The following is a 26,110-nucleotide window of genomic DNA, read 5'->3' as shown; positions in this document are numbered from 1 at the left end:
ATGCTGCCAACAAAATACTGATATCACATCATGTTTTTCATGAGGATACATGTGGAAGTTTATCCATATGGTCTGATGGCAGTTTGTTTCGAGCATTTTGTCCATCGACAGGTTTGCCTCAATCTGCTCAAATTACTCAAGTTGGTGCAGGGAATAAGGAGGCAACAGATCAACATACTGAAAATCAATCTCAGGAGAATCACCAACTATCGTTTCGGTTCTTTAAAGTTTAAACGTGTGTACAGCAGAAGGAATTACTCAGCTCATGCATCTGCCCGTGACAGATCTCTTTCTACTTCCCCAGTAACTGATCAAACAGGATCTGGTGTGTCAAATCAGCTTGATAGTGATCCAGTGGGTGAACCGCAGGCTGTTGGTAATCTTGTTGAGGCTGTAGATCAGCAAGCTGACCATTCTATTAGTGATGTAAATCAGAATCTTGACCATTCTATTAGTGATGTAAATCAGCCAGCTGACCATTATATCAAAGGCACTATTTCAGATGGGATTGTTTATGTTAAACTGTAGCATATTGAGCTGCAAGTTTTGATCAAGATCGTTTCTTATTCAGATGCAGATTGGGGACGTGATCCTATCACAAGATCTGTTACGCGATATGGTGTTTATTTGGGGACTCACTTAATTTTGTGGTCTAGTAGAAAACAAAAAACAGTATCTCGCTCTAGCATGGAGGCCGAGTACCGAGGTATGGCAGTTGTTACAGTAGAAGTCTTGTGGGTTTTGACATATTCTGGTGGGAGTCAACTACGAAGTTTGGAGTTGATGCGGCATATGCAACAACAAATTCTCTAGTTGCATCTCTTAACTCAGTCACTCACTATTGGCCCTTCTCCTGATCTCTCTTTTGTTCCCACTTCCTTTTTTGACATTGCTTCTGAAGGTAGTTTTGGTAGTCCTCTTGGGTGGCTGATAGATTCAAGAGCATCATGTCACATGACTGCTCATGAGTCCATCTTAGTTAATTGTTAGACTTCAGTGGTACCTTTCACAGTGTAGATGGTTCCTCCATGGCTGTGTCCAAAGTTGGGTCCATTAATACCAATTCTTGTCTCGGGAGTAAATTGAATATTTCAAAAGTTTATCATGTCCCTTCTCTTGCAATGAATCCTATTTCTATTGGCCAAATTACCAAATTTAACTATACTATTACCTTTTCTCCTGTTGATTGTTTTCTGTAGAATCAGCTGTTAGGAAGAAGGATTGGGATTGGCCATATGAGAGAACTTGTATTACCAAGACTGGCTGGATATGAGTTCACAAAGGAGACATGGAGTTAGTTTAGGAGTTGCAGTTGTGGATGAGTCAGCCTTGTGGCACCAGAGATTAGGTCATATCTGTAGCTCTAGATTACAATATTTGGTGTCTTTTGGTAGTTTAGGTGGGGTTGAAGTTAATTGTGTCAAGGCATGTGTAGAAGTGCGAGAGTTATAGATTGGCGAAGGGTCATGCCTTGCCATTTGAGACTAGAGATATGGAGCTGAGTGTCCTTTCGATCTTGTTCATTCGGATGTATGGGGCCCCTCACCGGTCTTGTCCAAGGGGGGTTCATCATATTTTGTCACCTTTATTGATGACTACACAAGATATACTTGGGTATATTTCATGAGAAGTAGAAGTGAACTCTTTGAAATCTTTAAAAAGTTTTGTGCCATGATTGAAACTCAATTCTCAGCTAAGATTAAGACTCTTTGAATTGACTCTGGTGGTGAATATGTCAGTTTTGTGTTTGAGAAGTTCTTGCAATAAAAAAACCATAAAAGGTCTTGTCCCTATATTCCTGATCCAAACGGAGTGGCTAGAAGGAAGAATAGACATATTTGGAGATAACGAGAGCTCTTCTTGTTTGAGGTTGTGTGCCAAAAACTTATTAGGCTGATGCAGTTCAATTGTCTGCCTGTAAGATAAATCGTATGCCATCAAGTGTGCTTAAGGATATATCTCTTGTTTAGAAGTTATTTGGAATAGCTCCAAATTATAGAATGATGAAGGTGTTTGGGTGTACCTGTTTTGTGCTTGTACCTGATAGATATAGAGACAAATTGTCTCTCAGAACTGTTAAATATTGCTTTGTTGGTTTTTCAAATAATAAAAAAGGTTACAAGTGTTATGATTCGGTTGGAAGAAAAGTTTGGGTATTTAGAATTGTCTTTCACAATGATACACCTTATTTTAGTCAGATTGGGGATAAGGTGGGAGATCAATCTGATTTGTCTTTCTTAGTGCCATTTCTTGAGAAAGAAAAAAACAAAGAATGAGCATGTGGAAGTTCAAGGGAAGTAAGTCCATTTGAAAGGCAATAGATTTGGACAAACCTATTCTAGAAAGACATGAAAATATTGTTGATGCTTCATTCTTGATTCAATTCCTTCTTCAGCCGAACCTGATCAGTCAAGCTTGGAGTCACCTTCTCCTTTGTTCTCTCCTTCGTCCCCTCCTCAGGTATGCTGAAGTTTTATAATATCTATTTCTCTTATAGACATCATGCATTTTTGACATTGATTTATTCTTATGTTGAGCTTGAGTCCTATTCAGAGGCAATTCCAAAAAGGAATGGCAACATGCAATGGTTGAGGAGCTAAATGCGCTGGAGAGGGTGCGTACATGAGAGTTAATAAAGCTTCCACTTGAAAAGAATATTGTTGGGAGCAAGTGGGTTTGTAAGATCAAAATAAAAGAGATGGATCGGTTGAAATATACAAGGCAAGATTAGTGGCAAAGGGCTACAATCAACAAATTGGAATTGACTTTGTAGAAACCTTTGAACCAATGGCTCATATGACAGCTATATAGACTTTACCGACAATCCTTATAGTGAGACAATGGAACTTATGGCAACAAGATGTGAAGAATGCCTTCTTGAATGGTGATTTAGATGAGGCGATTTATATAGAGTTGCTACAAGGGTATTTAGATTTAGAGGGTAGAGTTTGCAAGTTGAAAAGGGCTTTGTATGAACTCAAATAGACACCTTCACACCAAATTATGGTAAGTTATAGCACCTTCACACCAAATTACGGTAAAAACCAACTCTGCTGCCATTCAGATGCAGGGTTGCAAAACGCTGATCCTGCAGCTTCCCTGTTGGCCGTTGTGCATAGGCCCATCTTCCACTATAATCTGTACGTTAGAGCTCAAAATTTTGGGCTTTTGAAATTTGAAATATCAATGGGACGATATACCTTCAATGTTGGAATTTTTAGTGTTTTTGATAATCTAACAGCTACTTGGTAATGCCTCCTGTATTCAAATTAATATGAGTTGTGAGGATTTTTTTCTCATCTGTCACATATATATGTATGTATTATTGTTATTTATTATTATTGCATTAGCACCTTTACCACCTGTGTATAGCTATATACTCCATCTCATGCTCATTTAACACTTTACAGTGGTTTGAAAATTCAGTTCTATTGTTAGATTTCTTGGTCTTGAGCAAAGTTATCATGATCAAACCTTGTTTGTGACATCCTCCATTCAAGGGAGATTTATATTACTCCTATACCTTTGATGATATGATTATTACAGGAGACGATTTGCAGAAGGTGGATGATACCATAAGAAACTAGCTAATATTTTTGAAATCTGAAGTATTTCCTTAGTTTAGAGATTGCATACTCGAAAAGGAGACTATAATTGACTCAACATAGGTATCTTAGTTGTCATAGGCGCTAGGCGGAGCCTAGGCAGTGAGCCTCTAAAAAGGCCTAGGCAGGGCCTAGGCGGTACCCCAAATAAAAAAAATTAAACAAAACATAAAAACCATAATAAAAAACATGTATACAACATAAAATCAATCAATAATAAGCAATATACAAATAATATGTTGTTGAACACTCAAAAGCAATTATATTCCATAACCTTAACTTGCTCAAAAAAATTAAGAATAAATTAACAATTGAATAAACAAACAATACAACTAACAATGTGAAGAACAATACACAAAAAATAAAATCATGTATACAAAAAAATTAACAACAACAATAAACATAATACAAGCAATAAGCAAATAATGTTTTCTTCTTTTTCTTCTCAACAATAAACATAATACAAGCAATAGATAAATAATATATCTTCTTCTTCTTCTCAACAATAGACATAACACAAGCAATGGACAGATAACATGTTTTTCTCCTTCTCCTCCTCCTCCTTGAAGAAGAAAACAAATGATATGTCTTAAAAAAAAAATCTTCAAAAAAAAAACTTAGGCGGTTGCAGCCTAGGCGACCTAGGCTGTAATATAGGGCCCCATCGCCCAAACCTGTCGACCTAGGCAGTAATATAAGGTCCCACCGCCCAAACCTGGTCGCCCGGGCAGTGGGGTTGTGCCTGGGTCGCCTAGGTGCCACCCTTGCCAACTAAGATAGGTATGCAACTGATTTGGTTGTAAAGGCGAGATTAGTAGATTATTCAAAGAGATTTAGTTCTCCCATGAAAGCAAATTTAAAGCTAAGGGCTTCATGTGGAGTGGAATTAGAAGATCCAATGGTATATAGGTAATCAGTTGGGAGTTTGATATACTTAACTATATGCAGACCAAATATTACTTATCTAGTCCATGTAGTTAGTTAGTTTATGAGCTCCGCCAAGACGATCCATCTTGTTGTAGTTCTCAAGATCATTAGATATGTGAGGCACACCATTCACTATAGAATGTTCTTTTCATCGTCTTCTTCTACAGAGTTGAGAGCTTACTGCGATGTTGATTTTGGGGGGCTCTACTCAGGATTGTCTTTCTACTACTGGATTTTGTATTTTTCTGGATAGCTCCTTAATCTTTTGGAAAAGTAAGAAACAACAAAAAGTTGCCTTATCTACAACTGAAACTGAATACAGGGTTATGACTCAGGTTACAACTAATATTGTTTGAATAAGGTGGCTAGTGAGAGAGTTAGTTTTTCCTGTTGATGGTTGGACTTATATTGTGACAATGTGAGTGCCATTTATATTGCAAAGAATTCAAAGTTTCATGAAATAACTACGCATATTGAGATAAATTGTTACTTTATAAGGAGGGCCTATAACGATGGAGTTATCTCACTTGAGCATGTGGTTCTATGTATTCACTAAGAATCTTGGTCCTTTATGTTTTAGTTCATTCCTTTCCAAACTTGAGATGGTTCCACTTGTATCATCTCAAGTTTGAGGGAGAGTATTGAGACGTGTATCATATGTATATTACTATTCTTGTGTGCTGACCCTTTATGTATTTATATGTACATAGCATTCCTTTAAGGGGTGTTTTTGTACTTTCTCAAATAGTGCAGAGTCATCAATTTTTGTCCTGTAGTGGGGTAGAAGGGATGTCCTTTTATATGGTTGCATTATTCTCATCTCAAGGTTAATGAAGTTTCTCTTCTCTTCTTTTTCTTTGCCATCTCTCTAATGGTTGGAACTTTATTGCTTTGATATTGTTTAGGTATGTGAAACTAGCTATAGTTTACAGGTTTGTTCTGTGATAGAATTGAGCTCCCACAATCATAGAAAAATAGGGTTCCCGAATCCCAAAACATCTGATTTTTTTACAGTAGTTCACTGACATATTCTTGTATCACATATAAAAAAATCAGAAATTTACAATGAGTATTTTAATACGAAATAACATGCCCTTTACTGATCTAAGCTTAAAACACACAGAAATTTAATAAAACATGCATTAATCAATGAAAACAATAAAAAAAATACTTAAACAGTAAAACAAAATTAATTTATATGCTGGAACACATGTAATAAACATGAATAAGTAAAAAAATAAATAAAACACAGGGAATCCATGACTGGAATTTGATTTTACCTTTGAAATCATGGATTTAACCCATTTAACGGGTAAATCTCATGTTTTCTTGGTTAAGAACGTAGAAAACATACCTTTCATCGATTCTAACAAATTAGAATCCTGGAAAACAACATGTAATAGGTTTAGATCATCTTCTTGGATTGAACTTGAGGTTCTTGATGGTGATTCCCATTAGAATTTGGTGTAGGTAGTAACCCACGTCCACCCTGGATTGGATTTCCCTTGCCTCTGCCACGCCCTCCCCGTGTACGATCAGCAAACGTCCCTGTGACAAGAATCTCATGCGTAGATGGTTGCCCTGCTGAAGCATCAGATATGCTTTTCAATGACATCTCGTATTGGAAGAGTTTAACACGTAATTCTTCAAAACTGGGCAACGAAGGCAAGCATAATAAAGAAGTGACAAGTACATGATACTCTGATCCCAAGGCATTCAGTGTTTGTTGCACATTTTCTTTGTCGGACACTGGATATCCAACAAGGGCTAATTGATCTGTGATGCTTTTGACTTGATTTAAAAATTCAATAATGGTCATTGCTCCTTTCTTTAAAAGCTGAAATTCACGCTTGAAAAACATCACCTTAGCCTCTGATATCTGAGAGTAGGTTTGAGCTAAAGTTTCCCACAATACCTTAGATGTGCAATCATCAGGGATAGAAACCAAAACTTCTTGCGACAGTGTGGAAGTGATATATGCGACGAGAGCCTGATCACGTTTCATCCAAGCAGTAAATACAGGATTGCGAATGGTGCTTGACATTGCTCCATCCCCTTTTTCTTCGGTGGTGACAAATTCCGGAGGTATTTGAGTGGAGCCATCCAAGTGACCTGAAAGATCTTGACTGCGAATAAAAGGGGTAATCTGTCTTTTCCAAGTCAAATAGTTATTTGTATTCAATTTTTCCGAAACCAGCTGCCCCAGGAAGTTGGAGGAAAGACTAGAATTGCCTGAAGAATCCATTTGTAGGCTTATGACAAAAATGTGACTGAAAACAAAGAATAGAGTGACGCAGCTTATGACAGAAATAGGTACCAGAAGAAACGAATTCAGCCTTTTTGTGTAAACTGAGAATGAATGAAGAAGAAAAAATGACCTGCAGTTGCTGTGGGTAAATTAAGAAAAAGAAGTGCAACAACTAACCCAGTTATGACAAGTTGCTGTGTGTGGATAAAAAAAAATAGGCTGTGTGTGGATTAAGAGGAATAAAAAAAACTGCAGCAGGCTGTGTGTGGATTAAGAGGAATAAAAAACTGCAGCAGGCTGTGTGTGGATTAAGAGGAATAATAAAAAAAAACTGCAGCAGGCTGTGTGTGGATAAAAAAAAATTACCAGTTGCTGTGTGTGAATAAAGAGGAATAAGGAAAACTATAAGAAAAGAATGTTCCCACATGCTATCAGTGCAACAAGCGAGGTCATATCAAGGCCAACTGTTGGTTCAACCCACAAAATCAGAATAGAATGCAAAACACCAGAAATGTTGGTACATCAGGAACTGCAGGTACGTTCCGAGTCAGTGAAGATGCTAAGGATCTCCTATCTGCTATGGCCAACTTGAATCTGAAGCAAAATGATGATGGAATATGGTATGTTGACTCTGGGGCAGCAACCCATGTCACTGATAATGTAGGTAAGTTCTCTACTCTGACTCCCTATTTTGGAAAATCTAATATTGTAACCGGAGATGGGACTCACCACCCTATTTCGAACATAGGCAATGTCGTCATTCCTTTGTCTAAGTCATCTATTCCTTTATCTGATGTTGTTCATGCACCAAATATAAAGAAAAATATTGTATCTGTTTCCAAGCTTGTTGATTCTACCAATTCTTCTGTGGAATTTACTCCTACTTCTGTCTTTGTCAAGGATCTTCAAACGAAGGAGATGTTCGCTAAAGGAGAGCGACGTGGAGACATGCATGTCTTTAATGAAGATCCAGCTTCCAGTGTCCTGAAGCCTCAGTCTGATCTCGTCTCCAAAAGTGTTCTAAGTACATCCAAATGTAATAAGTCAGATCTCTGGCATTCTCGTCTTGGTCATTGTAGTCAAGTCTTTATTGAAAAGTTAGTGTCCAATGGTCTTCTTTCAGAGTCTGTTTCACCTTTATTGAGGAATAAAATATGTCCCAGTTGTCAGGTTTGCAAAAGTCATGTACTTCTATTTCACCAAATAAATAAAAGAGCTTCTATACCTTTTGAGATAATATGTTCAGATGTTTGGGGCCCAGCTCCTAATCCTTCCTCTTCTGGAAGTAAATATTATGTGTCCTTTATTGACAGTTTCTCTCGTTTTACCTGGATATTCTTTATGAAACACAAATCAGAGGTCTTTTTCATTTTCCGTCACTTTCATGCCTATGTTAAAAATCAATTCTCTCAAAATATCCAAATTCTCCAATGTGATGGAGGTGATGAGTATTCCTCTAAAGAATTTTTAGATTTTCTCCAAGATAATGGGATGCATCGTAGAGTTTCTTGCCCGTACACTCCACAACAAAATGGAATTGATGAACGTAAACACAGACATATTGTGGAAAGTGCAATGAGTATGATGCATGGGAGTAACTTACCCATTAGTCTTTGGTCTGAAGCCTTTCACACTGTCACTCATGTGATAAACCGCCTTCCTATGCCTATTCTTGAAAATCAATCTCCCTATTATGTTCTCTTTGGTGCACATCCCGATTATAATGAGTTACGAGTTTTTGGGTGCACATGTTATGTTCATATTGACAAATCCATGAGGACTAAATTCCAAGACAAAGCCTCTATATGCCAATTTGTAGGTTATGCAGATGAACACAAGGGTTACAGATGCTATGATCCTGCAGATAAGAAGATTAGAATTTCCAGAAATGTTGTTTTTGATGAAAATAATTTTCTGGGAAAAGAAACAGATGCCAATCGTGAACCTACTGGTTCAGTTGCTAATTGGTATGATCCATGGCTTAGTGCTGAACTTATTTCACATGCTGCCGAGCATACTATTCTGTCTCCTGAAAGCATACATGGTGAGACAGTTTCAGATGATGCATCACAAGCAGAGTGTCTAAGATACAAAGGAAATGTGTATACCAGGAGATCTTAGGAGCAAACAAATGTACCTCTTGAAGAACACATTGCATTGTCTAATGACAGAGAAGCACCAAGAAGATCAGGCAGGATAAGGCACCCTATTGAAAAGTGGGTTAGTTATGACAACTTTTCTATGGACTTTCAGATCTTTCTATCCCAGATTGAAAAACACGATGAACCACTTGGTTTTCATCAAGCTATCCAATCCAACAAATGGATTGAAGCGATGAATGAGGAGATCGAGGCACTTCATGAATGTCGAACATGGGAGATAGTTGGCCGTCCTCCAGACAAAAATGTTGTTGGTTCCAAATGGGTTTATAAAATTAAATATAAACCGGATGGTAGCATTGAACGGTACAAGGCGCGTCTTGTGACCAAGGGTTTCACTCAAGAATATGGTCAGGATTATGATGAGACATTCAGCCCAGTGGTGAGAATGGAAACTATTCGCATTATACTTGGCCTGGCAATTGAACATGGGTGGATTACCACTGTGGTTTTCTTACTCATATATGTTGATGATATTGTTATCACTGGTAATGCTCCAGACCACATTCAGCGAATTAAAGTTCTATTGAGTATGCGATTCAAAATGAAAGACCTTGGGGAGCTGAGATATTTTCTTGGAGTAGAGGTAGATAGACAAGGTGATAAAATGTCATTAACTCAACATAAATACACTCTTGATCTTCTAGCTAAAGCAGGAATGACAGATTGTAAACCTCTACCCACACCCAGTGTTGTTAATCAAAGGCTCAGTATCTGTGATGGTGAGTTATATCCTGATGCTGTCAAGTATCGGAGTTTAGTAGGTATGTTACAATACCTTACCTTCACTAGACCAGACATTGTGTATTTTGTCAATCAAGTATCTCAATTCATGCATGGACCAAAGACTGGTCACATGGATGCTGTCAAACGCATTCTTCGCTATCTAAAAGGAACGGTGGGTGATGGACTCACATATACTCAATCTTCATGGAAATCACCAAAACATGATATACTTGCCTATACAGATGCAGACTGGGCAGGGGATCCAGATGAGAGAAGGTCTGTTTCAGGATACTGTGTTTTCATTGGGAGAAATCTTGTCTCATGGAGTAGCAGAAAACAGAAGGCTGTGGCAAGATCTAGCACAGAGGCAGAGTATAGATCTATGACAGCTACCACAGCAGAAGTGACCTGGATTAGGCATCTTCTTACAGAGATGGGAGAGGATATCTCAAATTCGACACTTATGTGTGATAATAGAAGTGCTATACAAATTGCATTCAATCCAATCCATCACAGTCAGACTAAACATATTGAAATCGATCAACATTTCATCAGACAAAAGATAGCCGACAAAGAGATTGAACCAGTTTATGTGCCTTCAGAAGACCAAGTTGCCGATATGTTTACAAAAGGTCTTACAAGTCATCGTTTCTGGTATCTGAAGAACAAGTTGCACATGGTTCAACCCCATGCACAACTTGAGGGAGGGTATTAGAATGTGGAATATGGATTGGATATGGATCCGATATCGGATCCATATCCAATCCACGAGTTTTGTTTTAAGTTGTATTATAATGTAACATGTGTTACTTATAAGGGGCAATGTTGTCCTTGTAAAAGATTTTCGTAACCCTATACTAATGAAGGACTAGCGCAGCAACCGAGACAGATTGGGCTGCCGATTTCACAAGAAAGGTTCTCTCTTTCTCTCTCTCTCTCACGTGTTTTCACAATTCCATGGTTTAAACCATGAAAAGGGAGGCTCCCATGGTGAAATCTATTGAAAAATCATAAAAAATAATAAAAACTATCAAAAAAATACTAAGGAATCCTACCTTGGATGGTGCAGCAATGGAGGGAGCAGCTGGGAGGAGAGAGAAGGTCCAAGAAACTACTGATAAAATGGCTATATCTTCAGGTAGAGAATGAATTTTGGGGTGATGTAAATTGGATTTGGTTGAGGATAAGTAAAGCTAATTGGGTACAAATTTGCAGGTCTAGCTAAGGTAAGGTTTGGTTTTGAATGAGGATACAAGTTCAAGTTGTCTTCTGCCCCGTTACAATCTAGAATAGAGTACATAAACAACACAAGACACGGAAGAACAACAATTCTGAAACAAATATGACAGCAATTCCATAAATACAAAATTCTCATGATATCTAGACAAATTTAGGAATATGGAGATGTTTTTTGCAGAATTTTATCAATCCAAAATCCCCTTTGAACATAATTTCTAAGTTGAAGCAGTGTTAAAATTGTAGGATAGGAACAAAGATCCAGTTTGAAATTTCACCGACTTTGAGAGGGTCAACAAAACTCACCACGAATCCAAATGAGATGAAACAAAATTCCAAACTGAAATTTAGGATGTGAAGAAGTTGTACCCAATATTTTTGCTCCGACTGATGCACCAGTGAATACCAAAAGTTGAAACAACTTGATGTTTTTTTTCTGTAGTATTTCTGTAGAGCAGAATTTTCTGGTGGGATTTTCGCCAGATTCACCCACAACAACTCTCTCCTCTACTGCAGTAGGATCAATACCACAGAAGCTCAACTCAACTCTCAAAAGGGCAAGAGAGCACTCTGAATTATGTAGATCTACCAATAAACTCCAAAAAACACCGAAAATAGCAAATAAATGGCCAAATTTTGTCTCCAAATTCTAATTCAACCCGAATTAGGCAAAAACAACCATATCTACACTCAACTACAGATCTAATCTACCCAAATCAACGATCAAAACACCATAAACTCCGATCTAGAGGCCGATCATCAAGATTATGCAATCAACAATCAAATCACCCACCGATTTTCACGTTAAAACTGAAAGTCATGTCAAATCCATCATTCTTCATGCAAACGAATTCATCCGACATCGATTCAATCAAATTCAATATTCAGCTGTTGTGCAACAATTCTTCGATTATTCTTTTCTTTGCAAACTCTTTGTAGGATGCCTAATTGTAGGGTATGTAATGGACACAGATTTTCAAGTCTGAATATATACATGAGACAATGTTCAGTTATTTGCAAGGGATGCAAATTGATACAATAGTAATCTCAGAAAAGTGCTTCTTTGGAAGATATTTCCTATGTCAGGTAGAGATGGACAAAGGTTGGGGACACAACATAGACATGCTTGGTATGACACAGAAGTTAAGTGCCCCTACCATTCCAACTATTAATGTTTTTTTCATTATAATTTATAATGGGTTGTTCACCTCTGCTGGTATTTCCAATAGGCCCAACAGTCATACCTAACCAGTCACAAATTTCGTTGTTGGGAGTCAGAATATTCTCGGCTAAGAAATATCTCGAGATATTTTAAAAAAATGAGTTTTTCTCGAGAAAATCTTGGCAATTGAAAATTAAAACAAAAATATACATATTTTGAGAGAGAGAGAGAGAGGTATTAGGGCTGGGGCAAATATGTGAAGTGCAATTATGTAATGAGCGAGGGAAGTTTAATGCACTATTGGAATAAAGCGTATACACTGTAATACATCTAAGCGAGGGAAGGAGGGCCTCCCACATCTTACAAAATGAGGTGAGGGCGCTCTGTAACGCCCCAAATTTCAACTTGCAAACCTTTTTAGAAAAACATGCAAAAGACTAGAATTATCTCTTTCCTTCAAAGTTTGTTTATGAAATCAGCGGAAGATTTTTCTTTTGATAAATCATAAGGCAAGTTGACAACTTTGGGCACGTTAGCTAAAAGCACTAAAACTCACAAGATTCATGCAACTGACAAACACAACATACGATTCAATCGATCGTAGGCTGTGAACCACCACGCAACTAGCTTGTTCTCGTTCCTAGAACGAGATCTCTGCATCTAATCACCATCAGGACATCGTTTGTCACTCACTACTTCTAACAAACGCTTTGTCCTGAACAATCTTAATCTATTCTCATCTCTCAAAGTCTTACGCAGCTAACTGTCACCGGTTATGACTCATTAAGACGTCATACTTTCTCAGAAAAGCCCACCCTTCTGTAGAAGGTCCAAAACATGATCACTAACTCAAATCGCTAACGATCTGATTCTCACACCTGAGTCATGCATGTAATCATGCTAAAACAGAAAGCCGAAATTATGAATTCATAGTTGGCCATCACAAACAATCTCAGAAGATCATCACAACTCACCATAACTTTTTATGGTAAGCAAAAACACAAGATCCACGTCGGATAGCTCGGTCTGGGAGATATACGACCTGACAAGGAATTACCGCCCTAGAAGGTATACTTGATCTTTGACCATGCACTTCCTCACAGGAGTTCACCGACTTCGCGGTTACCCGTTCGTGGACAGTGTACATCCTCACAGAGATTCTACCGCTCTAGCCGGGTCACCCGATCTGGGAAATATACAACCTTACAAGGAATTACCGCCCTAGATGGTATACCTGGTCTTGGACCATACACTTTGTCACACCGTCTTTGCGACTACCCGTTCGTGGACAGTGTACGTCCTCACAGAGAATCTCCCACTCTAGCCGGGTCACCTGATCTTGATCATACATACCCCCACAACGAAACCTTTGGGAAGCCGGTCCCCAACAAATGCATATCTAATGAAAATCATTGCGATACACGCATCAACACAAATGACCATTCTCAGGGTCGATAGACACTAATACAAACAACAAGATCAACGTCGGATCACCAGGTCTGGGAAATGTATAACCTCACAAGGAATTCCACCCTAGATGGTATACCTGGTCTTAGACCATACACTTCCTCACAGGAGTTCACCGCCTTTGCGGCTACCCGTTCGTGGACAGTGTACATCCTCACAGAGAATCTACCACTCTAGCCGGGTACCTGGTCTGGATCATACACACCCTCGCAGATAATCCTTTGGAGATCAGGTGCTCGACAGACACCCCACTCAGTGATACATGCATCAATAATTGACTGCTCCGAACCATTGACCGCCTCGGGGTCAGTAGCCACACTATGGGCACAAGCATGTATATCAGCGGTATGCATCGTATCACTTCACATAGAAGCATATAATCCTACGCATCGTGTTATTGCTACGAGGAACATTACAATCCTCAAATAGGACCTTAAAACATGCATAAACGACACATGAGAATACACAGATATGACAATCCAGTTGATTCTATGGGCGAAGAGTAACTAACTCTATCCGTCAGCCAAACAAAACAACTGAATAAGACGAGCACTCATAACAATGCTCGTAAAACATACAATTACCATCAAATGACTCAGTCCATCAACAAGTAATTAAATTAATCGTAAGGCATAAACCATTGCATCACAAGCCATTCATAAGGAATCGTACGACAACAGTTATATCACAATATGTAATCAGCTTATAAGACAAGCGGCCACATCAATCCTAGTTGTCACCAGTTCGTAGAGTACGAGCTGTATGCAATCACATCAATCATAAGAGATGCAAGCCAACAAGTGCTACGCTATAATAAGCACCAAACAGTTCGACCAAGGGATAAAGCAAGTCACATGCTAATATGTAGCAACTGGCATAATGCTATTATTATAAGCATTTAACTAGTATGAGAAGCTTCTTATTACTCCGCAAAGAACTGCGTAAGCAGTTTAACCAACTAGAGTAACGCCTTAACAGGCGTGCACAGCTCAACGAGTAGCATACTGAACTACCGAGCAAGCAAGCGATCGACCAGTGTGAACAAAATTTATGTTTCGATATTACTGGCCTGCGGGTACGCGCATGCAAAACGTAGAAATAACTGAGACTAGTTCGGGCGTCTGTTATTCTATGTATTTTAAATAACCCGAATAGCTAGTTGAGTCCGCTCCTAAAGGGCCGACTTTAGCCGAGAGAGGATTCCCCAAAGGAGGCTGTGCCACGGATGCATCCAACTTCTACAGAAGTGTTGAGCTAACTAATGTAGCCCCTTTCTCCTTAACTCCAATGACTGGGGAGACCAGATCATTGCCCGTGGGGTGGTTGTTAACAACCTGTCCATTGGAGTTTTGTACCGCTCTGTCCTCTCCCTTGACAGAACAACCAGAAGCGAATGAGTGCGTTAGGGGTTGCTTAACTAACGACCCATCCTATGTTGTGGTCTTTAAACTACTTGAGCATCTTGCCTGTGAAGGCGAATGCGAGGCCATTTATGTGATTACAACATTTTGCATTTAGCGCTGTTCGAGGTCGCACGACCGTCTCATCCGATCATCGCAGTACTAGACGTGTCGTGCACGACTACAAGTACTCTAGGATGAAGGGGGTATAACTCCTCAATAGAAGCCTCAACAAGAGTGTTTCACAAAGATGTAAAGTTTATCAACTTTACTTTATCTTTTGAAACAAGAGTACCTTGTGCCAACATTATGCATGTGATTATCTCGAATCACATCCACTATCGGGGTATCTACATGCATCACATGACTTAATATCGGCCTCGATAGACGGGATACGAGTTTTTCAACAGAACACCCGCTAAGAAGTTCGCTCGAACCCCCAATTCGGGATCACCCGAGATATGCCAAAAAGGCGAGCAGAACCAGCCAGTCACATCCTTTCAAATGCTTCGATTTGGAGCAGTCTTTGATGCTTTTGCGCAACTCACTAAAATCTCAAGTCGACTCTGCAGGACTGCGCACACGAAGAGCCAGGATCCTTATGAGGTATCCCTCTCCTTAGACGAAGGTGTATCGTCAGCTCCCGACGGAACTCTTGTCGCAAGAGGGAGTGATAGATGTCTCTTGCATCCTCCATGAGGATGCCTCAAACGCGTATGCAATGAGCAAATACCTGAGCGTCATCTGCAATAGCAAGGCAGTAACAACACATATGCAAAAGCAAGAGCTTGGCGCAAAGCGCGACGACAAAGTAAAGACTGTAAGCAGGAGTGCAACGCAGAACCTTTGCGTGATGCGCGATGGCAAGTAAAGACTATAAACAGGAATGCAACACAAAACCTTTGCGCGATGCGCGACAACAAAGTAAAGGACCGTAAGCAGGAGTGCAACGCAAACCTTTGCGCGATGCGCAACGGCAAGATAAAGGACAAGGATCGCAAAACCACATCCTTAAGTTAAATGCGTACTCGTATAAATATATATATATATATTTCTATATATATATATTTATTTAATGGTCTTTTTTTAGTTAATTGAACTTAATTCAATTGTCCAAGTCTTCTGTGCAATCTTCCCTTACCTTTGAGAGTTGCAAGCTTGCTGGCGTCTGCGAGTGTAAGCGATGGACGGCTCGGGTCGCAGGGCGCGAGTAGGATCCGTCGTACGAGCTGTAAAAGTGACAATCTTAGCAAGCTAACACCAAAACAGAAGGTTAGGGGCACCGTCGTCGTCCTGACGTAAGGGAAACAGAGGCATGGGCATCATGCCCTTGCGCACCTGCCATAAGCGCAAGAAGCAGGGGCAGGGGCTGCGAGCCCCTGCTGACTTGCTGTCAGCGGACTCCGAGGAGGCAGGGGGTTGCACCCCTGCCCTCATAAAGCGAGGGCAGACAAGGTTGCGCCCCTACCTGACAAAGTTGAAGAGAGGCAGGGTCAAAGCCCCTGCCTGTCAACAACGAACGGAGGCCCACCTGATTTCAGGGAAAAGCGAGGCGAGGGGGCTTGCCCCGGCCTGCCGAAAAACAGCGAAGGCAGGGCCGATGCCCCTGCCTAACGAGAAAAGAGGCACAGGGAGGGCTCGGCCCCCTCCCCTGCCGCAACAAGGAGCAGGGAGGGGCTCGACCCCCTCCCCTGTCAAAACATGAAGCAGGGAGGGGGCTCAGCCCCTCCCCTGCCATAAGGGGATGCAGGGAGCAGGGAGGAGAGGCTCGATCCCTCCCCTGACGTAACAGAAGCAGGGAGGGGTCGTGCCCCTCCTCTGCCGAACAGAGGGAACAGAGAGGAGGTGGGTGAGCCCCTCCTCTGCCGTAACAGGAGGCAGGGAGGAGGGCTCGGCCCCTCCCCTGCCGTAACAGAAAGGACAAAGAGGAGGGGGGGGGGGGGAGACCCTCCTCTGCCGTAGCAGGAGGCAGGGAGGAGGGTTCGGCCCCTCCCCTGCCGTAACAGAGAGGACAAAGAGGAGGGGGGGCGAGCCCCTCCTCTGCCGTAACAGGAGGCAGGGAGGAGGGCTCGGCCCCTCCCCTGCCGTAACAGAGAGGAGGGGCTCGACCCCTTCCCTCCCAAAAGTGGCACAGGGAGGGGGGCTCGGCCCCTCCCTTACAAAACACGTCGCAGGGAGGGGCTCGGCCCCTCCCTCGCTGAAAAGAGTCGCAGGGAGGGGGCTTTGCCCCTCCCTTGTGATTTAGTGCAGTAGGGAGGCGGCTCGACCGCCTCTCTGCGCAACGGAAAGTTAAGGTAAAAAGAGAGGGGATCGGGAGAGAGACGAGAGAGCAAAGAGGGGAAAAGGGCGTACCTGGGGAGGCTGCCAAAGAGGAGCTCACCAGCGGAAGGGAGTCACCGGAAGGAGGGGGGTCGCCGATGGGGGTGCTCGGCAACGCAGAGGTCGGCAAGGGGGTCGATCGGGAGAGAGAACAGAAGGGGGGAAGGAGGTTTCGAGAGACCTCCTTCCCTTTGTCGCTGCGTGCTTTTATTAGCACGCAGCCGACTAACCCCGTGACAGATTCGGGTCGGGTCCGGGTTAGGGTCCGACCCGGGCCCAAATAATTAAATTTTTTTTCTCGAGTTGTTACACGATCCCTCCCATCACTCCACCTAAATGGCAGTCTTCAAAGGTGGGCAGCAATCAATGCTGCTTGCCATGCAGCATTTAGTGGTGCTGCCTGCCCAACGACATTCACTGCTTACATGGCAGTCATGCTATATTATTTCATGCAGTTGTATAAAAAAGTAAAGTTTGCATTTTTTAATTATCTTGCGAGAAAATTGAGATATTGAGTTTTAATGAGATTGTGAATATCGCAGGAAAAAAACATGAATGTTCAGTTTGATGTTTATATCATGTTTTTTTTGCAATTCAAAATATTGGCAATATTTGTTACTATGGTCCAGACCTGCACCCTATATCCTCCATTAGGCAACATTTAGATTAACTGCCCTTTTCCCATGAATCTCTCTTTCCTCCTTTTTGTAAATACAATGCAATATATCAACAGTCATTCGCTGAATAGCCTAGTATTACCTAATTCTCTAATACTAATAATAACGAATAAGCATTGAAATAAATGATTCCTTTAACATAAATATCATGTTAAGTGCAAATTCTTGAGCAACAGTTTTAGGCCATTATGATTAATAAAAGTTAAATAATGTCTGAGATAAAAATTGAAATAGTTACAAACTTTATTTCATAAAAAGATTGATGAACTTAGGGCCATTGGGTTCGAACTCCATGGGGGTTAACCCCAGTTTGCCTCATAAAAAAAAGAAATAGTAAAGATTGATGAACTTAGGGACATGTTGACTGTATCCACAAAATGTTGTGGCATGTCCTGTGTCGTGTCGTTTGGACACTAGGCACAAACTTTAAAAATCTGACATTGGCTTATTCCCTAAGACCAAACTGTCTTATGATAGAGTTGGTGGCAATGGCTTGCTCTAATACAATTTCATATGGGTGTACAATGTACATATCTGAGAAATTTGAAGTTTGTGCACTGCGTTCTTGGTTACATGTATCACAGGTTTGCAATTCTTAATCTATTTGTTACTTTGAATGTGACATGTTCTTATTGCAATCGTCCATACTTGGTGAGTATTTAAGTTTAATAGTTGCTGCAGAAATGCTCTTTTATTTGCTTATTGAAAAAGTTTACATGTTTAATCATTGACAAATTGACTTTCTCTATTCTAGGATTCCTTGTGTTCATCATCAACCAAACATGAGAACACAACCAAACCTCAAGAGTGTTTGGAAGACTTTGAGAGATCAAATGATTGTGCAATTGAAATTCCTGAAGATGAGCAAAGGAAACTTTCGGAGACCATTGTGGACGAAATTCCAATGGATATTGTGGAACTTATGGCAAAAAACCAGCATGAAAGACGTCTTTTTTATGCTGCTGAACATAAAAGCATAGATCAATTGTTGAATACATGTTCAAAGAGGAGTCCAAGCATAATGGACATCACAGCTGTCCTTCAGAATGATGTCCCTTTCAGTCAAAATCTTCAATATGTCGATACAAGAAATAAAATGTTGACATACGCAGCAAAGGCAACTGAGATTGAAAATGGCCAGATGGGATTCACTCCTGTTATTCCTGGGACCAATCATCTGAGTGCACACAAAAAGGAAATACCTCTTGTTACCACTGAACTCTCTAGAAGATTATTTCCAGATAGTGGTCATGACAGGGACGATGTTACTCAAGAACCTGGTTGGAACAAAAATGCAACGGAATGCAGATGGTCTCCAACTTCCTTGTGGTCAGCAGAAGCATATGGCATGCATCAAAATGTCCCTAGACAGTCATCAATATCACTGCATAAGTCACCCTCAGAGATTCAGTGTACACAGACAACAAATTTTGAATCTCATTACCTAAGTAGAGATACAGATTGTCTAGATTCTGTCATCATTTTCAAAGGAAATGGGAACGTCATTAGTCATGGAAGTTTTGGCATGAAATCAATGAACCCAAAAGTTGCCCCCTATCTCCAAAACAGGAAAGAGAAGGTTATCTCTGGAACCCCCAACAACGCCAATCCATCTTCTTGTACAGATGATCAAATTGATTATTATCCAAAAAACCTGCTTTTGTCAGATCTTTACACAAATGAGACCATTTCAGCTATGAACTTACTGAGATTAATGAACCAGGGCCTGTTATCAAGTATGTCAGATAAACCATCATCTGACCAGAGCCGTGCATGCTTCTTCAGCCAATCCCAGTTTTCGCACAATTATCAACCAAAGGAATCAGGTGTTCCAGTGGCTTGCCTGAGCAATATCAACGAGACTTCTTTGCAGCCAGTGACACCAGAATGCTGTGATCTTAATCTTCCCTTAAGAAGCATGGGAAAGCTTCTCAGTCCAATTACCAAGGTCAGTCCTGTTTCATGTACATTGCAAGAGGACAGATCTCTGGAACCCGACAATGGCAAAGCAGCCTTTGGTTATGTGGGTCAGTTTTCCTCCAAGGTTACTCATATGATGCACAAAGTGGTTCCTTCTTTTCCTTGTTGTCCTCAACAAAATGAACAAGAAAAATTTTCAGGGTCTCATGAATGTATGCCGTTCCATCATTTGGGTAAGAGGTTTCGATGTGCTTGGGAGTCTGTAAATATTTCTGGGCATTCTGACAAAAGAGAGCAACTGGCAGCTTGCCATCCACTTGAAGCATGTAATGAGAAGGATGAAATAACTCTTTCTATGGGAAGTGACTGTATGACTGAGATATGCTCTGTGAACAGAAATCCTGCTGAGATCAGTATGCAAGAAGAAAACAGTTTTGTGGTTCATAAAAAGTTGGCTCCATCAATCACCAGGCATTGGAAGCGACAAAAAACTGTTAAGCTTGCTGCCATAAAAACAAACACCTAGCATGCTGAGTAGTTTTTGCATGTGGTGTGTTTGCTGAATTTTAGTGAAAACTGTTTCAAATATACTGTTAAGCATCCACTTAAGTTGTCTTTGGACTTTCGATAGTTGAGGTGATCATATTCTGTAAGCTCAAAGAGTTGACTCAATTGTGGTTTTCTGCTGCCAGACTGAAGTCTTCTATCAGAAACAAATTTTCCCTTGTCAATTGGATTGCTGCAGCAACACAATATCAGGCTGGAAAATGGTGCTTCTGGCCGAACAGGGTTCATTATATTTTCATGAATCACAGTATCATCTTCTTTATAAAATGTAAAGCCTCAAAAGTTCAGTTAAATAGTGAGTAAATAAAGGTGTGTACAAGTATCATGACTTGTTGAATATAGAGAGTGAAATGCTCTGGTCTGTTGCTCAGGAACTGTTTCACCATGTGCAGTGTAAACAGGAAGTTTCAATACTTTTATTGAAAACAACATGAAGAGCATATGTACAATAAAGGTGATTTTCATAGTGATTCTTACAATATTATCACACAACATGATAATTTAGGAAAACTTTTCCTGTACAATTGCCCATGTTTTTCTTTTTTCCCTTTTGAGCACAATCTTTTGTTTTCAATGCCTTGTATGCTTATGTCAAAGTGCATGCTTTTTTAGCTGTTACCTTTGTAAGGAGCTAACAAACAGTTGACCGTCTGATTGAGATTATTAAGTCCTCCACTATGGTTTGGCTTGGAAGTATATCAGAAATTCCAACTGGGCCAGGGTGTTGAATTTCTAGAATATTTTTTGCTTATTTAGAAGACTAACAGCATCTTGGAACAGTTGCCAATAATTAGATAATAGACGTGCACCCTCTGCTCGCATGCTGCCTTGTCTTTTTCTCTTTTTAGGTGTTAGATACCCCATGATGATACCGTGTGCTCATGTCTGTATAAGTCTTGTGCGTGTGTGCATGCATGTCCATATGGTCTTCTTGCTCGTGCTGCTCTCATATTCTAGTCTGTGACCTGTATCTGCTATGTTATTTCTTCAATTTCAGTTGTAGAATCTTTGACCAACTTCACAACCTTACGATACGTTTTGTATTTCAGCAACACACGAACATCTCATGTGCTAACATGCCTTGGTTTCTGCATGATCACTTGACTCATGGTTGCACCTTACTGCTGGTTTTCTGAAAATTTTTGCTGCTTCATGGATATGAAACATCCTTCAGATGGTACTTATTGGTTCCTTGTACTAAGTACATATTGGCTTCAGTCTTGGTGGCTTGTAGACCGGGGTTTGGGACTAAAGTAGGAGTGCTTTCAGTTGTGATAGAAAAACCCCTTCATACCACTACTGATGCCCCACATCTCAACCGGATTAGACTTCTTTGGGATTCCCACTTTAGAAGGTGAATTATTACGAAAGTGTGTTTAAATTAAAGGTTTCTTACTAATGTCCTTAGGCATGTTCTTTCCCTCTAATGTAGGACCGAATTGATAAGGAACTCCAACTTTCACTAACCTTTATTCTGGTCTCATGCAATTTTGATAGTAACTGCAAATGTCCGGTCACCGCATTCGACCCAATATGATAGCAGCCAGTTTTTCTATACACACTGTGTTGCAGGGGAAGGTCTTGATACTTTTAGAGGCAAATATAAATGCCTTTTATTTTGGAGGAAACAACAAATATAAACATCGTAATGTTTTTCTATGATGTGAAAAATAAAGATTTTATGACATGATGAAAACCATGATAAAATTGCAGACTGAAAATATAAAGTTTATCATTAAAAACAAATATATCATGATTCCATCACACACTATTCACTTTTATGAGCAATATCTTAAAGGGAAAAGATTCACATAAGATTTTTTAAGCTATTTTTATTAATTCTTATATTTTTTATACTACTCGTATTTTTAATTTTTAATTGCAAGATGTACCTGATAGAAACCTTAGAAAATGAAAATCTTGAAAATCTCCTGAGAAATTCATGGCTTATAAAAAACCATTTAAACCGCGAAGTACATTGATACTTTGAACTGAATTAAGTCTCTCTTTGGAAGCAGGTGTTCGATAGAGAATACTAGGGGCGATGAGAGTTGAGAGAATGAGCGATGAGAATGAAGTTGTCAACTACATCCTTTTGAGGATGCAATTGAGGTAAGAGATGCAAAGCTACCCTCAACTTCCATCTCTACTCTCATCTCCCAATCCGGGCTACAAACATGAGGGACGTAGGGGATTCAGTAAATCTCTCTCTCTCTCTCTCTCTCTCTCTCTCTCGTACGGCTCCCAAACAGAGCCTAAGGGCAGATACAGCCTCCATGTGAAACATTCATAAGGTTGACACGTCGTCCAAAAGCATGCCGAGGGCGAAGCAAGATGGAGAACCGGAAAACAAGATGTTCATAGGCTTAGTCCAACACTTTTTTCTGCTTCCAATAGGAGCAATGAAGAATGTTCAATAATATAAGCAGCAATGGTACACCTCAATGGAGCTCTGGTAGGCCATGAACAACTAGAGCTGGAGCCACATTATATAAAGTGACCCTTACTGTTTACCAACAAAGAGAGGATAACTGGTACAACTCCCAGCACCAAGTTTGGAACTCATGAGAATCGAATAGAGAAGCCTTTATCAGTGGGCATGAAATCCATGCCACCAAGTTCCTCAAGATCCGAGTCCTGACCCAAACCTTTCCAGGCATCATCCCAGTCCCCTGTTGTGCTCTCACGTGCGCTGCCAGTAGATGGAACATTCAACTTGTTGGCTGGAACGGGCAATGGGTCTTCCTTGAAATAGTTATCAAGCAACAACTCTAATGCTGTGGCTCTCGCCGATGGATCATAGCAAACAAGTCTCTGAACCAGCCGAACTTCGGATTGAGAACGGTTAGGTAGGCAAGCCTTCAGACCCAATGGTGCCTGGTTGTCCTTGAAGGAAATTTTGCCGTAGTCCGGAAGACATGAGCAACCTGGCCAAGTTTCTTCATTGATATTACCCAAAACACTGATTATCTTAGCCAGCTGATCAATATCTGAGCGTCCTTGAAACAGAGGCTTTAAGGCAAGAAGCTCGGCAAATATGCAACCCACAGACCACAAATCAATCTCCTGACCATAATTTGTTGATCCATAAAGTAACTCAGGAGCTCTAAACCATCGAGTTCCAACACAAGAAGTGAAGCCTTGCTCATTCTCTTCCATGACTTCCTCATTGTAAGAGCATGAGCTGTTGGCGCCATAGTCAGTTTCATGCATTTTAACCTCATCAGTTTCATCCACACCATCCGGGCAGTGTTCCTGATCTAGTTCAGAGAACGCCACAGGGTCAATGAGATTATTCAACTGCTGGGGTGAAGCATGCTCCCATGATCTATGCTCCTCTGGACTACCGATGTCCCCTTGCGGCACCGCCGACATGTTTCTCCTGTCTTGGTCCTGACCCTGCTCTGGGTTCGCATCCCCTGGCAAAAATGCTGGCTCCTGGAGTATCCTTGACTGGCAAACCAACACTAACCACATTTCACACTTCTGAATCTAGAGAATGTGAAATTTCAAGCATAAACATGATCCTTGCTGTAGTTGGATATGTCAACATTGGGAGAGAAACATGTGATCCTAAAACCCAAATAAGTTATATATTAAAACGACCAAAAACAATCACAGATTCAATAAACAAGTAAAGAATTTTCCTCAATAGAAACTTTCACCAAAACCCATTAACAAAGACCTCCAACAGTTTCTTCTGATTGCAAGTACAAAATCCAAACTTGACCACATGGACTACTATCCAAGGTACTGAATCTGAACTCTTAACATTGAACCCAGGAACCGAATACCAAGATTTCATGCTATCCAATTTGAACAGACATAACAAGCAGCAAGATCGATTCATCTGAAAGGTAAGTCCCACCCAATTTACAATTAACAAAATATCAGAGAGTACGTTTACAAAGGCCAGTAATTGATATAAGCCAAAACAAGAAATAGATTAAACAACGGAAGTTAGGTATAAGGCATGCTACCAGGGAGTCAACTGAGCGATAGTTACTTTGGTTTCATGCGGTCCATTGATCCACAGAGAAACATAAGCTTTTCAATAGTTTTCTCAGGCAAAAGACTCAATCCTATCAAAGTAGCATGCCTGCCTTTTTTCTTTCACACAAATCTTGATCTTACCATCCAGAATCACATGCAAACATTTGTTGAGGTTCTAAATAAGATGGTAGCCTTTAGAACTTCATCATCCAAGTAGCAGCACGATGGTCATTCAGAATTAATCAGGAAAAGATTAAACTATAAATCGGGTGCTGGATACAAGAACTAGTGTGTCGGAATTGATCAGGAAAATGTTGAATTTGAGTCTCATGTAAATCTAGTGATCAAGGTACGGGCATTATCTGCTTAAAATCGATCAGAAAAAGCATCACATTCAAGGTTATAATTAAAATATCATTATGCGTAAATGAAATTATGTGCCTACTCCATCGGAATTGGAGAACTATCCCTTCTTGAATTCAAGCGATTAACTTACATATTATTGAAGATGCACTCTTAAAAATCACGCCTTTCCCAAAACCGAACCACCTCAAGGTGGTTTCACAACTATAATTCACCACCGATTTCCAGTAAACAGAACAGAAAAACCGGAAAGAAATATCCAGATTTGCAAAATTAGCTGCGCACCTGGCCAAAATCCGCCAATTTCAGAACGCCATCGGCAGAAATCAACAGATTCGTGGGCTTGAGATCCCGATGGACGGCCGAATTTGCGTGGCATGCCGAGACCCCTTCCAGAATCTGAAGCATCCACCGCTTGATATCCCCGACCGGGATCCCCTCGCCGCCCTCGTCGACTCTCCTCTTCGCTTCGTCGATTACCGTGGCGAGATCGGTGGGAAGGTACTCAAGGACGAGGACGGCGTCGTCGTCCTCGTTCCAGAAGAACTCGTGGAGGGTGACGACGTTGGGAGAGGAGGAGCGGAGGAGCTGGAGGGACTCGATCTCGCGGTAGGCGCTCTGGTGATCGTGGACCTCCTTGAGGGCGACGAGGAGGCCGTCATCGTGGCGCCTTGCCCGGTAGACGTCGGCGTAGGCGCCGTAGCCGACCCTCTCGAGGATCTCGTAGCGATCGGTGATCTCCGAGTTGCCGTAGATGCTCCAACTCCGGCAGTTCGCCATCCCGATCGCGGAGGGGAGTTAGGGTTTTCCTTTCCCTTTTAGCTGTTTGTTGCAGGGGAATTGGGCGTCAGGGCCTTATCTTTGCTTGGAGGGAAATTGGGGATGGGAATTCTCTCCTCCTGATGAAGGAGAAATTAGGGTTAGGGTTTCCCTAAGATTTGGATCATGGGAGGGAAACTAGGGCGTTGGCTTGGGGATTCCTTTTTCTGGCGATAGAACAGGAAACGGGAGCAAATCAAATCATTTATAAGGAGGTGCGGGGCCAGAAATCCAAAGTAGTGTGGGCAACGGGCCCGGCAGTTCGATGGGCCAACCCGACCCGACCCGACCCGACCCGCTATGGGTTGAGTTTGGGTCATGATTTTAGGCCCGAACTCATTAGGTATCGACCCGAAATCCGGCCTATTACATACGTGAGTCGAGCTCGGCGATGGGCCTGAGTTATTTATTAATTTTTAATAATATAAATTTTTTAAAAATTAACTATTACATAGTAAGTTAGATAACTATTATTATTTACCTAATTAGTTGCACAAAAATTGCCATTTTATTAATTATTAT

General features: G+C 40.9%; 2 protein-coding genes across 4 annotated transcripts in view; one reads left to right on the top strand and one right to left on the bottom strand.

Moving 5' to 3' along the window:
* The window catches only part of LOC149830193 (uncharacterized), a 48,532-nt gene extending 27,598 nt beyond the window's left edge, over positions 1–20,934 (top strand). For 2 of the 3 annotated variants that reach the window (XM_090016376.1, XM_090016377.1), the window contains one exon: positions 18,681–20,934. In XM_090016376.1, coding sequence (XP_089872502.1) covers positions 18,681–20,372 — 1,692 coding nt within the window. In that variant the 3' untranslated portion in view covers positions 20,373–20,934. The remainder of the gene's footprint in view (positions 1–18,680) is intronic. The other variant, XR_016433820.1, reaches the window with a different exon arrangement.
* A 1,460-nt stretch (positions 20,935–22,394) lies between these two features.
* On the bottom strand, positions 22,395–25,757 carry LOC149830192 (cyclin-dependent kinase F-1-like). Its single transcript, XM_090015732.1, has 2 exons — positions 25,055–25,757; positions 22,395–23,866 (listed from the first exon to the last, which is right to left on the bottom strand). The coding sequence occupies exons 1-2, from the start codon at positions 25,547–25,549 to the stop codon at positions 22,976–22,978; spliced, it is 1,386 nt and encodes a 461-aa protein (XP_089871858.1). The 5' UTR covers positions 25,550–25,757; the 3' UTR covers positions 22,395–22,975.
* Between the last annotated feature and the right edge of the window lie 353 nt (positions 25,758–26,110).

Source organism: Nuphar pumila, chromosome 8, assembly GCF_984573655.1.
Source record: "Nuphar pumila chromosome 8, dmNupPumi1.hap1.1, whole genome shotgun sequence".
Taxonomy (NCBI): domain Eukaryota; kingdom Viridiplantae; phylum Streptophyta; class Magnoliopsida; order Nymphaeales; family Nymphaeaceae; genus Nuphar; species Nuphar pumila.
The sequence above is the reverse complement of the archived record's forward strand: the minus strand, read 5'-3'. Positions and strand labels throughout refer to the sequence as shown.

Excerpts from the sequence above, each read along its gene's own strand:
- LOC149830192 (XM_090015732.1), bottom strand. The coding sequence starts at position 25,549 with ATGGCGAACTGCCGGAGTTGGAGCATCTACGGCAACTCGGAGATCACC. Across the intron at positions 23,867-25,054 it reads AATTGGCGGATTTTGGCCAG|TCAAGGATACTCCAGGAGCC; the intron begins GTGCGCAGCTAA and ends TTGGTTTGCCAG.